This window comes from Melitaea cinxia, chromosome 15 (assembly GCF_905220565.1).
Source record: "Melitaea cinxia chromosome 15, ilMelCinx1.1, whole genome shotgun sequence".
Taxonomy (NCBI): Eukaryota; Metazoa; Arthropoda; class Insecta; order Lepidoptera; family Nymphalidae; genus Melitaea; species Melitaea cinxia.
The window spans coordinates 9132301-9147537 of NC_059408.1; the positions used below are offsets into that span (position 1 = coordinate 9132301).

At 31.3% G+C, this 15237-nt stretch overlaps 3 protein-coding genes across 4 annotated transcripts; 2 read left to right on the plus strand and 1 right to left on the minus strand.

Annotated features, from left to right (window-relative positions):
• The first annotated feature begins 311 nt into the window (after positions 1-311).
• Positions 312-895, plus strand: LOC123660075 (COX assembly mitochondrial protein homolog). The gene is made up of 2 exons (XM_045595184.1): positions 312-442; positions 510-895. Exons 1-2 carry the CDS (start codon positions 388-390, stop codon positions 806-808), a joined length of 354 nt encoding a protein of 117 aa, XP_045451140.1. The 5' UTR covers positions 312-387; the 3' UTR covers positions 809-895.
• On the minus strand, positions 808-2435 carry LOC123660074 (tRNA-splicing endonuclease subunit Sen2). The gene is made up of 3 exons (XM_045595182.1): positions 1579-2435; positions 1215-1339; positions 808-1004 (listed from the first exon to the last, which is right to left on the minus strand). Exons 1-3 carry the CDS (start codon positions 2396-2398, stop codon positions 861-863), a joined length of 1089 nt encoding a protein of 362 aa, XP_045451138.1. The 5' UTR covers positions 2399-2435; the 3' UTR covers positions 808-860.
• A 1159-nt stretch (positions 2436-3594) lies between these two features.
• LOC123660697 (V-type proton ATPase subunit H) lies at positions 3595-12076 on the plus strand. Of its 2 annotated transcripts, XM_045595746.1 has the most exons (11): positions 3595-3777; positions 3879-3960; positions 4070-4250; positions 4441-4650; positions 5751-5954; positions 6590-6724; positions 8860-9045; positions 9460-9647; positions 10400-10588; positions 11244-11357; positions 11503-12076. In XM_045595746.1, exons 1-11 carry the CDS (start codon positions 3714-3716, stop codon positions 11579-11581), a joined length of 1632 nt encoding a protein of 543 aa, XP_045451702.1. In that variant the 5' UTR covers positions 3595-3713; the 3' UTR covers positions 11582-12076. The 2 variants fall into 2 exon arrangements, with proteins under 2 accessions (XP_045451702.1, XP_045451703.1); XM_045595747.1 differs by lacking the exon at positions 5751-5954.
• Positions 12077-15237: the final 3161 nt, after the last annotated feature.

Here is a 15237-nt window from a genome sequence, read left to right on the forward strand (position 1 = left end):
AATTAATTCAGAGGTTATTTTAAGTCAATTGTTTCTTCAAATTATTATTTTTTTTTGGATTTCTTAATTTATATAAAAAATAATAAAATTATTTTCATTTTTGTTGGTACTTTTGGGCAAAATTCTGTCAAATGCAACGTTTTCGAGTGTCGAACAGTGCATATCTGTGTGCAGTCTTTGATGGAAAGTGCTTTGCCGAACTATGAAATTACTGTACCAGAGTATCGATAGCATATCGAATATCGATACGGATTACAACTGTCAATGTCAAAGTTTACATAAAATTGTATATATACCGATCATATTATATTTCTATTCATTCTTTCATAATATTATCCATCAATTAATTAATATATGAATGTTATCATAAATAATAAATAATTCAAAATGCCTGAAACATCAGTGTTACCTAAGAAATTCTCGGATGGTCCTCATGGTTTAGGTACACAATTTTAGTGGTTATTTTTCTAAAGTTTTTACCTGAAGTGCTTACATTATACTCTTTACAGGAGATCCAAATGATAGAAGCCTAAGAAAAGTAGAAACCGAAGTAGTCATACCCAAACTTGTTAGAGAAAAAGCTAGAACAGAAAAATGTATTCCTGAAGTCGAGAATTTCAATAAATGTTGTAAAGAATCGTCTGTTTTTATGGTTTTTAAATGTAGAGATGAAAATGCAGTGTTAAAATCATGTCTAGCTTCATGGTACAACAATGAAGAATTCAGACAGCTTTGCACGGAAGAATATTTAAAAGAAAGAAGTGAATATAGAAGAACAGGGATTAAAAAACCGACTAAAAGAGCATAAAATCAAAAAATTGAAAACTTTATTAATTATTAAGATTTAAAAAATAAATACATTAGTCCATATCTTCTGTGTCATCATTTGTTAAAAGTGGTGTTTTTCTAGATATGATTAATTCTCTTACGCTAAATTCACTTAGATCTCGAGGTAACTTTATATTTTCTTTACTTGATTTCAACACTTCTACTATCATCACTTCCTGAAATTAAAAAATGGTAATTGTAACCAAGCTTATATTAATTTTAACCATAAATCTGAAGGTATTTTTCTAAATTATTATTTAGTTCTGTATCTGTTTAAAATAAAAAAAGCCTATTAAAAAGATATTTACTTTAAAATGTTGATTTTGGTGGAATTATGAAAGAACTGATCAATAAAACAAGTCAGTTTAATTCTCAGTAAGTAATACCTTGAGTGTGGTTGTAGCCATCCGAACATGACCAAGTAAAGATATCCAATTAGAAACATCATTTCCAAAATTAATAACAATGATGTACTCAGAATGGTTAACTTCCGGACTGTCTTTGTACAATACTGAAAAAAAATAGAAAAATTAATAACTAGTACTTTGACAAAAAGGATAAAATGATATATTTTTTCTTTTTTTTAATTTAGGGTCTTTCGTCCTACACAGGCACATTAGTTGCATTGTAATTTTAACCATTAACTGACACTACAAGGAACAAAAATTTTAATAAAAATGAATTAATAATTGCTAATCACAAATTGAATGAACAATCTTTAAAAAAATTAACTAAAATAAATATTCTTACAATAGTCTCCCCCAAACTTTATTCCAGGTTTTACAACATAGCCTTTGGAACGAAAGTAATGATAAACCACATATTTCTCAACAAAATGCTGATCATTTTCACTGAAAATTTTCCAGCATTCTTCAATATTTTGTATTTTATTATCATTATTTATAATTTGTAAACAACCAAGTCCATATTGTAAGAAAAAAGCTTCCTCTAAGGATAGCATGAGCTTTTCCTGTAATAAAATTTTATCTACACAACATTTAGGTCTTATGTTAGCAAAATAATTTTCATCTTCTGAATCACTGTTGGGTACGATGACTGCTAAGTTTTGTTTATCATTAGTATCAAATTTATGTGAATTGTCTAAGTCTTCAGTGTCTTCAATATCATCCTCCTCATCATTACTCGAAACCAAATCAATTACATCTTTTCCTACTTGTTTCTTAGTATCTTGAAGAATTTTAGCAATTAGGTCATTAACTCCTTTAAGAAATAAATCTGTTTCATCGGATTGTTGTGACTTTCCAAATTTTTTATACCAATAGTTTCTCTTCGAGAATTGTCTTTTACGCATGATAGATGGATTACCATCATTTTGTACAACATTTGGTCTAGACCTAGAAGCAGATCCTTTACCAAAACAACCCATATGATGCAGCAGGGCCATCTCATCTATGGACCTAACCTCTACACCAACCCCGTTAAAATGTCCAGTAAACACTATACACATAGATCTATCCAGTGGTAAAGGCAATGATGATTCAGCATCCATATTAAATGCATTATTTGGGTCATTAGTTCGACAGTCCTCTTTTGATTGCAAACTGGTCATGACAAAAGAACTGGCCACTTCCCAAAAATTATTTTTAGCAGAATGTGTCACAAGTCCAAGCTCAAATTATAATCTGTAACACAAAAAGTCAAAATCTGATACAAAATAAATTATTATGCCTCACTATACAAAATTTTAGCATTTACAGTAAAATATTTATATCTTAACAATGGAATCAAAACCAAAACGAGAAGCTGACACTGAAAAATACAACCGTAAGTATTTTATATTACGTCTACGTCAATCTACTAACCCAATATCTTGCAGTGATTAACCTTAACGAATGTTTGGTCTAAAATTAACTGGTACTGTATATTGTATTTATTATTTACTTACAACTTATTCGGGTCTCACATAGAACTCGGTTTAATTGTTCAGTGTACTTTTATTCTAAACTTAGTTTGGCTACTCTTTTACATAGTTTGTAGTTTCAAACTCAATCAGTGTGATATTTATTATAAAAAAATGTAAAATAAACACACACATATTGTTACATTGTTATTTTTTTCAATTCAATATAGGTACAATATAGCTATGTAAGGCATTTAAAATTATTCTATTTGTTATGATAAATTATTATTTTCTACTCTATTTTTTTAACTATTAAGTCCATAATGCCTCATTAAAATTCATTTTTAATATGTTATGCCTAATGACATTTCAAAAAATTAATGACATATATTCAATGCTACCAGATTTTAACAGTTGTCAATTGTCATATATTATATAGATGTAGAAAATAATTTTAAATAAAAAACGTGTTTTAGAGTTTGAAATTTACATAAAAATAAAATAAGTTAAATAAGTAAAATAAGTTAAATTGTTGAACCAAAAAAAAAACGCTTTTAAAAAGCAAAATAATATTGTTCGTACTTACATTTATAACACAAACAGTCAATAATATTGTAGTGCTATATGCAAATGTTAAAGATTATAATCAAGTTATAAAATATATTATCATCTTAAATAGCTATTAATTATTAAATGAAGAATTTAAGCAAATATTAATTTTATTGCGCTCTTTACTTTTATTTTGATAGTAAGTTATCTTCCTTCTGTTGCCTCCTTGTTTAACTAACAGTATCGACAACTGTTAAGTAATACTTTTGTCTCTTTCTTTTCAGCTCAAAAAGTCTATATTAAAGAAGGTAAGCAATATATTATAGACCTATTAAAGGCAACTTCACGTTAGATAGTCACAAGACCTCTCAGCTGAGGTACCTGTTTTTCAATTTTCTAATTTCTGTAGAATAATTTTCTTCAAAAATTATCTTATTGTGGGTGGTGGCTTTTTCTTAAAAACTCTGTAGCCAAAATGGCTAATATCAACGAAGAGAATGTAAGCCAATTACTTCCGACGCTAGGCGATGAAAAAATCGGTATGTATCTACGCAAATGTATTAAAATGGTTGATTTAGTTTTGTATTTTTCTACAACTATGTTTCGTTACTGTTATATTAACTTCTGTATATATTTTCAGATATGATTGCCGCTACGAGCGTGCTTCAAATAAGAGCAAGTGAGATTCGTCAAAGCCAAATTAACTGGCAATCTTACTTGCAGTGAGTATTGATTGAATCAAAATAGTTTCTTTATTTTACATACATTATATTATAGCATATACATACACATGCATTATATAATTATATCTTTATATTTAACTATTATCAGATCGCAGATGATCACTCAGCGTGATCATGACTTCATTGTGAACTTAGATCAACGCGGGCAGAAGGACTTGCCAGATAAGAATCCTGAAGCTTGCGCAGATGTGTTCCTGAATCTGCTTACCCACATTAGTAAAGACAACACCATCCAGTATGTCCTTGTTTTGATAGATGATATTCTTTCAGTAAGTAATATTTATTCTTTTATAGTACACTGATAACATTACCAAATTTTCCTGGAATTAGTTTTTTTTTCTTTTCTTTTAATAGCCATTTCTATTATTATTCTATGAATGTAACTAACTCTATGAAATAAGCTTATTATTAATGTTACGTTTATAAATCTTGTAGCGAGCCATACCTTTTTTCTTATAGGAAGATAAGTCTCGTGTAAAAATATTCCGTAATGCAAGACACGGAAATGTCTGGCAGCCATTCCTGAACCTGCTTAACCGTCAGGATGAATTTGTCCAGCACATGACAGCCCGCATCATTGCCAAGCTGGCTTGCTGGCACCCACAGCTCATGGAGAAGAGCGACTTGCATTTCTATCTCTCCTGGTTGAAAGACCAACTCAAAATGAATGTAAGTTCAGGATATTGTAGAATAAAATTTATAAATTTTGTCACTTTGCTGTAATTTTTATATAATAAGCATGGTTTATTTATTTTTTTGAAAGTTTAATGACATTTATCTATGCTTGATAATCAAGTAGTTTATGAAATTTTATTACTTTTTTTTTAATCCATCTACATTATCACTCAAATCAAGTACGATTTTTGTATATTTTGTAATATATCTTATTATTAAACATTAATTAGTTTTTCAGAACTTAGAGTGAATATAGATGGAAATGTTTTCTGATTATTTATAAGCATGAATTTATGATGGTGTGATAATCAGTTTTGCTTGTGATGCATGATATCTCTAACAAAACTAAAACACTGCAATATTTTTCTTATTTTGTAAAAAAAACATTTAAGGCTCTTTTTAATACTTTGTACATGCAAATATATCATTAATAATAACATTACTTATATATGTATGGTAATGTTATTAATAATTACTCTTCATAATTTACCATAATTCATTTACAAAATTTGAATTGGAGCAGTAATAAAGTAACATCCTACATACATCTTTCAACTGTCTAATATTGTAAGGAAGCGGTCTCAGTATACTAGATATTGTGACAATGATTTTATTATTATTTATTTTGAATTAAGTCCAAAAAAAATTAATATTTAATATATTCTTTGTTAACATGTAAAATTCCTTCATTGATGTTATTGAACCTTATTTAATGTCACCAAACAAATTACTTTATGATGCATCTAAATACTTACTTAATTTAAAAAAAGGTTACTTAAACTTATTTTGAAAATATATTATAAAACATATTTTAGAGAAAAATCATAATTCTCTGCTTTTTAATAATATTTCCTTAAACACATGACTAAAATTTCTGAAGTATTTCAATATTAATTACACTTTGTGGTCATATTACAATAGTCTTGGCAAAGCTTAGCAGCACAGCAGGTTAGTCTTAAACTGAGCTGTGTACCATATCATTGTCTAAACTGAAAATTAACTATCAATGTGAGCATCATCATTCAAGCATTACGCATCGTTGGGGCAAGGAGAAGATGGTTGCTAAGTGACTGAGAGGTTTGTTTTCTGGTAAGGCTGAAGTGGTGTCTGCGGAGTTAGAGCATGCTGAAAAGGTCATGTTGGAGCATGAAAAACATAACTTCTCCGAAAAACATATAAAACATCAGAAAGAAAAGAGTGTTGAAAATGCTGATCCATCCCAAGAAAAATATTCGAGCCTTTATAGCTCTTTTGATGTTCTCAAATCTCATCAGGATTTGCCGCCCGGTTTGCATAAGGTATTCTGTGTTGACAATACAACACCTAAATGTTGAATGTGTTTAATAACACATCTAAAATGTATATAATTTTTTTAGTTTTACAAGTAACTATTAATACAAATTGTAACTAACAATAGAAATATCGCATGCTAACACTAACAAAACTGATAACATCATTGTAACAATATTTACTGCTTTATAACTGAAATAATTGCAAATCTAATGCTTTTGTTAAGTATATTATGTTAACTTACGATGCTGCTAAATATTGCCAAATGAAAATGTTAAATTCTTTTGATTGTTTGTATTAGCTTATTTATTGTGTTTTAGACAAAAAATTGTGACTCAGTGTAATAATAAAAGTAATGTACCAAAGCTAGTATTCTACTTTTTGTAATAAGATATCAGTTACATTGAATTTATGTACTTATTTATATGTAATATAATAATTAAGGTACTAAGTATATATAGTAAATATCCTAAATATGTATATTATATTTATGTATAAAAATATAATCACCATACATCTTAACTATACTTCTTAAAATAATATTAAATGGTATGAGTAAAATTATTTATCTCTTAATAATTGTTATTATATGCTGATATTACAAATTAATTTGAGTGATTATTATTATAATATTTTTTTTCAGAACAATGACTATATCCAATCAGTGGCTCGCTGCTTACAAATGATGCTTCGTGTCGACGAATACCGCTTCGCATTCCTGTCCGTTGATGGCATTTCTACACTCCTATCGATCCTTGCTTCGAGGGTAAACTTCCAGGTAAACTTATTGAAAAGGTTTAACAAATTCTTTACATAATATTTACTTTTAAATGTTATTTCTATAAATTTTATTATAGTTTATTTTTGTTTATACATAATAGTGTATTAACACCAGGTAGGAACGAAATTCCTTCGGATAGTATAGAAGCAACACAATTTGAATAATTTTTAACAAAAAAAACCGACATCAAAAAGGAAACTAAAAAGTGAAAAATAAATTTACTTGGTACAAAGTAATTCGTATTTTGATTTAGTTTATCAGAAATGATTAAATAAATATTTTATAATTTTGAAGTCGGTGCCAAGTAAAACAATAACTACTCTAGTATCTACTCATAAGTTGTATTCAGTTTTCTTTCATAATTTGTTTCATTGACTATTAGGTTGAATACTGTTATTATTCTGTTATTGTTTTGACATATCTAATAATATTTTTTGTACTTGTTTGTTGTGTGTGTGTTGTTTGTATTTGTTATTGTAGCCAGGTTGTTTTAGTGGCACTTGGCACCAACTTCAAAATTATAAAATATTTATTTAATCATTTCTGATAAACTAAATCAAAATACGAATTACTTTGTACCAAGTAAATTTATTTTTCACTTTTTAGTTTCCTTTTTGAAGTCGGTTTTTTTTTTGTTAAAAATTATTTTATTTTACAATTTTTAGTGATGGGTAGACCTAACAAGTGCTTGCTGCTTGCTTTTTCTCTTATGTCGGGGGTTCGGAAACATACACAATACACAAGCACAAACACCCAGATCATGACAAACATCTATATGGCCAATACAAATGTCTGTCTTGCGCGGGGATTGAGCCCACTAACGCCAGCGCAACAGCCGGTGCTGTGACCGCTGCGCTAACGCGTCGACATACTATGATTAAAGTTCGCTATCAGGTGTACGTAATAACAACCGGGGCTAACAGCCTAGCGTGTTCTCCGAGGCTAGGTTGGGAGAACCACAAGGATTAACAACTAGACCAAAAATAAATATTTATATAAACATAAATATCCACTCCGAGCTGGAATAGAACCCGCGACCGTCGGTGTTTAGGCGCCGCCGACACGGCACATGCACCATTATATCAAACCAGTCGTCAAACAGCAAAAGGTAACTGCTGTAAATTCTTGAGAAATTCCCTCGAGTATTTATGGGCTCCATCATCAAACCTGGTCCTGCGACACAGATGATCACACAGCAGGTAATTGCTATAAATCGTTGAAAATTTCCCTCGACTATCTTTCGTCTCCATCGTCAGATCGACTCCAGACCTTTATTAAATAGTAGTGCTTTATAGTACTTAATGAAAACATGATTAAATTTACTAGTCACCCCTACGATTTTTGAAAGTTTCCCTCGATTTGTCTGGGATCCCATCATCAGATCCTGGTTTCCTTATCATGGTACCAAACTATGGATATCTCCTTTCCAACAAAAAAAGAATTATCAAAATCGGTTCATAAACGAAGAAGTTATCTCCGAACATACATAAAAAATATATATATATATATACGGTCGAATTGAGTAACCTCCTCCTTTTTTTTGAAGTCGGTTAAAAAAAAGTTGAATTTTATATATATTTTCTAGTTCTTGATTTTTTTTTTTTAATATTGTTGATTGGTTTTTAATTAAGTACATAAAAGTATTAAGGAAATTTAGTATTTTAGAAAATAAAAAATACCGTAAAATAAAATAAATCAAAGAAAATAATAATAATAATAATTCAAACTATTAAGTGAAATAAAAAACGTCTATTTATTTTTGTCGACAGTATAAAATTACATAAATAATTTAAAAAAGTTTACTAGTAATATTTTAGTTTTACAAACGTCATATTATATGACGTCACTTCCGTTATATATTTTTCTTAAGGTTTTAGTATCACATTTTTTTCAGTTCGGTCGCCCAGCCAAATGTCAAGCCTGCCGTAAGGAACTTCGTTCCAATAAAAATTGTATGCTGAAATAATACAAAAAAAAGCCTTTACTCCTTTTACGACTGAATTTGGAGATAGTTTTAATAATACATATACTATTATTAGTTACGTTTCACAAATTTATATCATCCATGCATTTGTCCTTTTTTTATGTTTTTGTCACTACGTATAACTTATACGGTATTATATTTTTAATAGGTACAATACCAACTGGTGTTCTGCCTCTGGGTGTTGACATTTAACTCGCTTCTCGCCGAAAAAATGAACAAGTTCAATGCAATTCCAATACTGGCTGACATCCTGAGTGACTCTGTCAAGGAAAAGGTGACCCGTATTGTATTGGCTGTATTTCGCAACCTGATTGAGAAACCAGAGGACCAACAGGTGTGTCATTTTAATAAATTAATTATACATAAAAAAAGTTTATATGCTTTATATTTTAGTAACTCTGTGTATTCATTGAGGAATATTACTTTCTCATATATGGCGTTCTTACCTATTTCACATTCCCTATGACCTTTTCAGCCAGACTTGCGATCACCCAACCCGCCTGCCCAGCGTGGTGACTATGGGCAACACACATGAGTTCAAGCCATTTTTGACGTGAACTTGTGAAGGCCTATGTCCAGCAGTGAACTGCGATAGGCTGAAGTGATGTCCTTCTCATATTTGTTGAACAAGATTTCATACTAATTCCATATGTATAACGTATACTAATTTTGTGATTAGGATATAAAAGTAGGTAATGTAAGTATAGTCACTTTTATAATACTAGTATTGATATTGTTTGATTTCCAGGTTGCCAAAGAGCATTGCATCGCTATGGTCCAATGCAAGGTGCTGAAACAACTGTCAATCTTGGAACAGAAACGCTCTGATGATGAAGACATAATGAACGACGTGGACTTCCTCAATGAACGCCTTCAAGCCTCGGTGCAAGACCTCAGCTCTTTTGATCAATATGCTACTGAGGTCAAGAGTGGACGGTATGCATAATTTTAGCTATGATCTTATGTTACATTTAATTTCGTTATGACATCACAAATGTTTGTTTCATCATCATCATCATTTCAGCCAGCAAATGTTTGTTTATCATAAATTATAGTGAAGTCGATTCACAAGGACTATGTTGAACATCTGTATAGAACTAGAAATTATTTGTTTATTGTGATACTAAGATTATAAATGGGCTATTTAGCATTTTATATGCTATCAAGGTCTTTGCAATTAATTATATTGTTTGATAGTAAGTCAAAATTTACAGAAATGTCAAACAAAATAATATCATCGTTCCTGGCTTTTGTCATGGTTTGTTCAATGTTTTACATTTGTTAACAATTTAGGAATAAAATTTTAGTATACTGTGTATGCTATTCATTATTCTCTACAATAACTTACGTAAACTATAGTGAGATTAAGCTTATTACAAAATATCGAAAATTAATTCAACACAATAGCAATGATACAGTCTGGCTAATTTTCTAAGAAAAAAAAAAAGAAACACAATTGGCAGTTAAACATTTTCTATTCTTATTTTCTTAAAAAAAAAGATAAAAAAGAATAAGGACACATCCAATAGGAAAACATTCGACAGTCAAAATTTAGGTAGTAAAAAAGAATGAAACAGTAAGGACAGCCTCGGCAGTCACAATGGTTAACCATTTGCCTCTCAACTTACCTTAAAAAAAAAAGTAAATAAATCCTTGTTCGTCAAACACTATAAATAATCTGTCGACAGTCTGGAGTGGTCGCCAGTGCACAAGTCGGCCAAGTTCTGGCGCGAGAACGCGGCACGCCTCAACGAGCGCGGCCAGGAGCTGCTGCGTACGCTCGTGCACCTGCTGGAGAAGAGCCGCGACCCCGTCGTGCTGGCCGTCGCCTGCTACGACGTGGGCGAGTACGTGCGACACTACCCGCGCGGCAAGCAGTGAGTACCTACACCTATACCTATACAAGTAGCGAGTTCTTGAGTACCCTCCTTCCCTCCTCCTTTACCGTATACCACTCTCGTGCTTAAATGAACAGTAGTCTCCCAATACTGTCCTAATAGTTAGTACCCTCTACCCTATCTTATACTACTGCCGTGCTTAGGTGAAAGGCAGTCTCTCTGAACTACCCAAGAAGTGAATACCCTACATCTGCCTTTAGAAATTTAAATTCGAGAATTTTACTGCTGTTAAATGAAGCTTAAAGAAAATTAAAGAAAAGATTAGTCAGTGACTAGCCAGTCACTGAATGGAAATCATAATTATTACGGAATGATATTGAGGAATTGATTATTGAATTTTACATGCTATTGTATGTAGTATGTGCAAGCATTGCAGTATAACAGCTCATAAGAGTGAAAAAGCAACTATAAATATAAATAAAAAGGCGCTAGAGATCTGAATTTCATGTAAATTGTTTAGTGCTCTGTTGAAAATTCAGCTTAGTATGTGGTATGACTTTAGACTTTTGCTTACTTTATGTACTTTAGCTCCCGTTGCAATTCTTAGTGTTTGATTTACATTTGAAGGTTTCTTTTGTTTTAATTTCAATTTTTTTTAAGTATATGGCGCAATTTGCATATTATTTTATTTTAGCATCATTGAGCAATTGGGTGGTAAGCAGCGCGTCATGTACCTGTTGAGCCACGAAGACCCGAACGTTCGCTACGAAGCTCTGCTCGCCGTGCAGAAACTGATGGTTCACAACTGGTATATATTTTTATCTATTAAAGCGCATTCCACACATAAAAACTTCATGACAAACAATATATTAAAAAATACAGTCGCCAGTTAAAACAAATTCTTTTTAAAATTACAGTATTCAGTTTAGTAATTTATCAATGTTTTTTAACAGGGAATATCTCGGCAAGCAACTTGAAAAAGAACAAATTGACAAGCAGGCTGGTGGTACTGCTGTTGGCGCTAAGGCCTAAGAAATTGCATTATGTTTTATTTAAAAATTGTTATTGTTGTCCTCAATATAAATTGCAGTAAAATAGCGACGTTTATATGCCATAGACCAATAAGTATTACGTACAAGTGTAAATAGTTACGCTGTTAAAATTACACTGCAGTGTGATCTTAAATATGATGTCATGTCATGTTTACTATATATATTTTAAATTCATGTAAATACATAATGAAGTGAAATTTCTATATACAATTCTGTTATTAGTTTTAAATACAAGGTATGTATTGATAGCCAGCTTTATAAACATTATGAATTGTTTACAAATTTGCAAAATCACATTCCTATAATATTTATTATTGTTACATAAAGAGAAGTATAATCATTAAAAATTATATTTAAAAATTGTAGTAATGGTAGCAGATATGAAGCGTGTATTGTGAACTGGCTCCATTAGAAAATAAATTTCTCCAGAATTGATGAATATATTTTATTTATGTAAAATAAAATAAAAATTGTCCTTATTCTATTTTCATTGTATACGAACCGAGTGTTAGTTATGTGGTAAAGTAAAAACGCATGATTAATTCGTCCACTGAAGAACACTTGGATCCATTTATAATTTTACAGGTAGACTATAAAGTTGTTTTTTGTTATCTGGGCGTTTATGCTTGAGTATTTCCAGACTGCCGTAACAGAATTTATATTTTATCAGGGGCCATTGAGTGTAAGATAGCTCCAATCATTGTTATTTCACATTATTCAACTCACAATCAGAACTTTTTTTCTCCATCCCTGCCATCCCACTTATTTTTAGCTTAAGCTCGCCATCGGACAAATTTTCAGAAAGCGTTTTTAATTTATTTCTATGGATAGTTATTTCCATAAAAAATACATTTTTTTCGGTGCTCAAAATCAGGATTAATATTGTTTGTTTAAAAATCCCCCCAAAATGCCACGTTATGTCATTTTAGAGCGCGTGACAGGGCTGCCAGGTGCACAAAAAGTGTGATCGTACGCCAACTACAAAAAAAATCGTATGCCAAGGAAATTTTCAAATAAAAAGATCGTACAGCCCTATAAGACTAGTTAGAACTAGAAGTCTAGAAATAGAGTAGTATACTAATTTTTTATTATAAATTATCAAAATTAAATAATAATAATAAATAATAAATAAATATCTACACAATACACACACGGTCGTCTGTTCCTAAAGTAAGCAACTTAATGCTTGTGTTATAGGTAACAGCCGACTGGTATATAGCTACATTTTTTTTTTTCGATAAACATACTTATAAATATATAAATATATAAATAAATATTTATATTACACCCAGACTCGGGGTGGGAATCGAACCCACAACCCTCGGAGCAGAAAGCAGGGTCACTACAAACTGCGCCAACGGGCTAGTCAATTCAAATTCGTTTAGTTTTAGAAAATAAATGCAATATTACTATTTGTTACACCCATACAAAATTTTCTGTGGTCATTTTTTAATAAAAGAATTCGTTGGGTTAAACTTCGTATAATTTTCGTTTCCTCTTAATTAATTGCTAATAATGTGCCCTTACGTGTATCATTGGATAAACTGTTTCTAAGTTTTGTTTTGATTAAATAAACTTCGCTGAATGCTGAAAACATAAAAAATTTAAAGCAAATTGAGCCAGTGTTTTATAATTTTCAAATTGTTTTTTATTTCAAAATGTGTTTGTTTTTTCAATTCACAATATTACCGAAAGAGAAATGATAAGTTTCGTTAGAAACCAAACAAATACAGCTCTTATATGATTATTCAAAGAGACTTCATTCAAGTAAAAGATCTAGGCATGCGTTAGGTAGTTGGGGAATTCTCCTAAATTCATGCTTGCCGGTGGATGACGTTTTTTTAATTATGAAATGCTTCCAGGTAATAGGAATATAAAAATCGTACATTTTGTGTACGATCTTGCTCTAGCGATCGTACATGAGTAAAAATATAAAAAAATCGTATGAGTACGATTAAAATCGTACATCTGGCAGCCCTGGCGTGTGACGTCATTTGTAGTAATTACAAAGGGCACGTTCCACCTAAGGCCTACAACGCCATCGATCACGGCCGTTGAAAATGTTGAAATTGCCAATTTGCCACTCCACTAACGTAAAAAACACCGCGGGTGCGTGGGCGAATTTTATAAATGGAACGCATATTTGGGCGCTGTCAAGCGTCAGGTGCCGGCTGAAATTCACGTTTCATAGACATTTAAATTTATTTTTTCAAGTGACCCTTTTTTTGCTTGAATGCGATTGAGAATAACTGCTATACGCCTTATATAATGAACTTTCAGGTTTATAATCGTAAACAGCGCACTTAGAATTTTTTTTTTATTTTTTGTGTGGAGTCGACATAATAAATGATGATAATTATCTCCATAATCGCACAACTGCGCTTTATATCCTCGTAGGTTATTAAAATATAAATTATTTTTGATTTTTGGACATACTTCATGCTGCGGTCAAACGTGCGTTTTATTTTTTTTCAATCTTTAAAAAATTTACCAATTTTGTTTTCTTTATTTTTTGGTTTTTAACTAATATCAAGATTTACATGGGTATACACCCATATACTTTACATTTACTCAAATTAGTTATATTAGAAAGTGAAATTCATTAAAAATCATTTAATTATTATCGTTCACTTCATTTTATTATCATCGTTTAATTATTACAATAAAAATATAGGTAGTATGATAAAATTAAATAAGGCTATGAATATATTATTTTTATTATTACCTTTTCTGTATCACTATCTTCAGATACTGTTGAAATAAGTGTATCGCAGAATTATCATCATTTCAGCCTAATACAGTCCACAGCTAGACATGACCAAAAATGGCCTGAACTCATGTGTTTTGCCCATAGTCACCACGCTAGGCAGGCGCATTAACGGGGGGAGACTAACTTCTTAGCATTCGATGGATACAGCGTGTGGGTGCCGGATCCATCATGTGGCAGAGGGAGAAACTCAGAGCAGTTTCTAAGACTTCCAACCTGGGTGTAGGTTTAAGGAGGCTCCCTTTGAGATGCGCATGAACGCTCACCTTCACTGCTCGAGTTGCCCGCCCTGCCTAGTCAAATTATAGATCGTAATATAATATGTAACAATTAATTCGTTTGCACAAATTAATTATTGAAAGAGTCTAGTTAAGCTACTTGCAGGATACAACAAGTGGACCGTGCCAAGCCAGAGCCAAGACTGCCTTAGCCGCGGTTGCTCCGGACGTTTTTTACACGTCAGAATGACTCGAGTAATAGAATGAGTGAGGGTTGGTGAGTATCGAACGATGTGCTAAGTGGCTTGATCGGTGCATCTGTTGTTTAAAAATCTCTTGCTAGTTACCTACGACAGCATAGGTGCCGACATATGCAAATCTTTTTCTATTTATACTATCAGTATAGTTTAGTGTTACTAATTTTTTAAATACTAAATATGTTTATGGTCATGATAAGTGGTTATCATAGCCTATGAAAGCTTGCAGCAAAACATTAGGATTACAAGGGCGTTACCGGCCTTACCACAGGAACAAGGGACACGGTATCGAATACAAAGTATCTATACTGTATTCGTGAGTAGTATACTAGTATTTAAAAAAAGCATCGTACTGTACTCATAAAATTATCGATACTTCTAGGTATCGAGTACA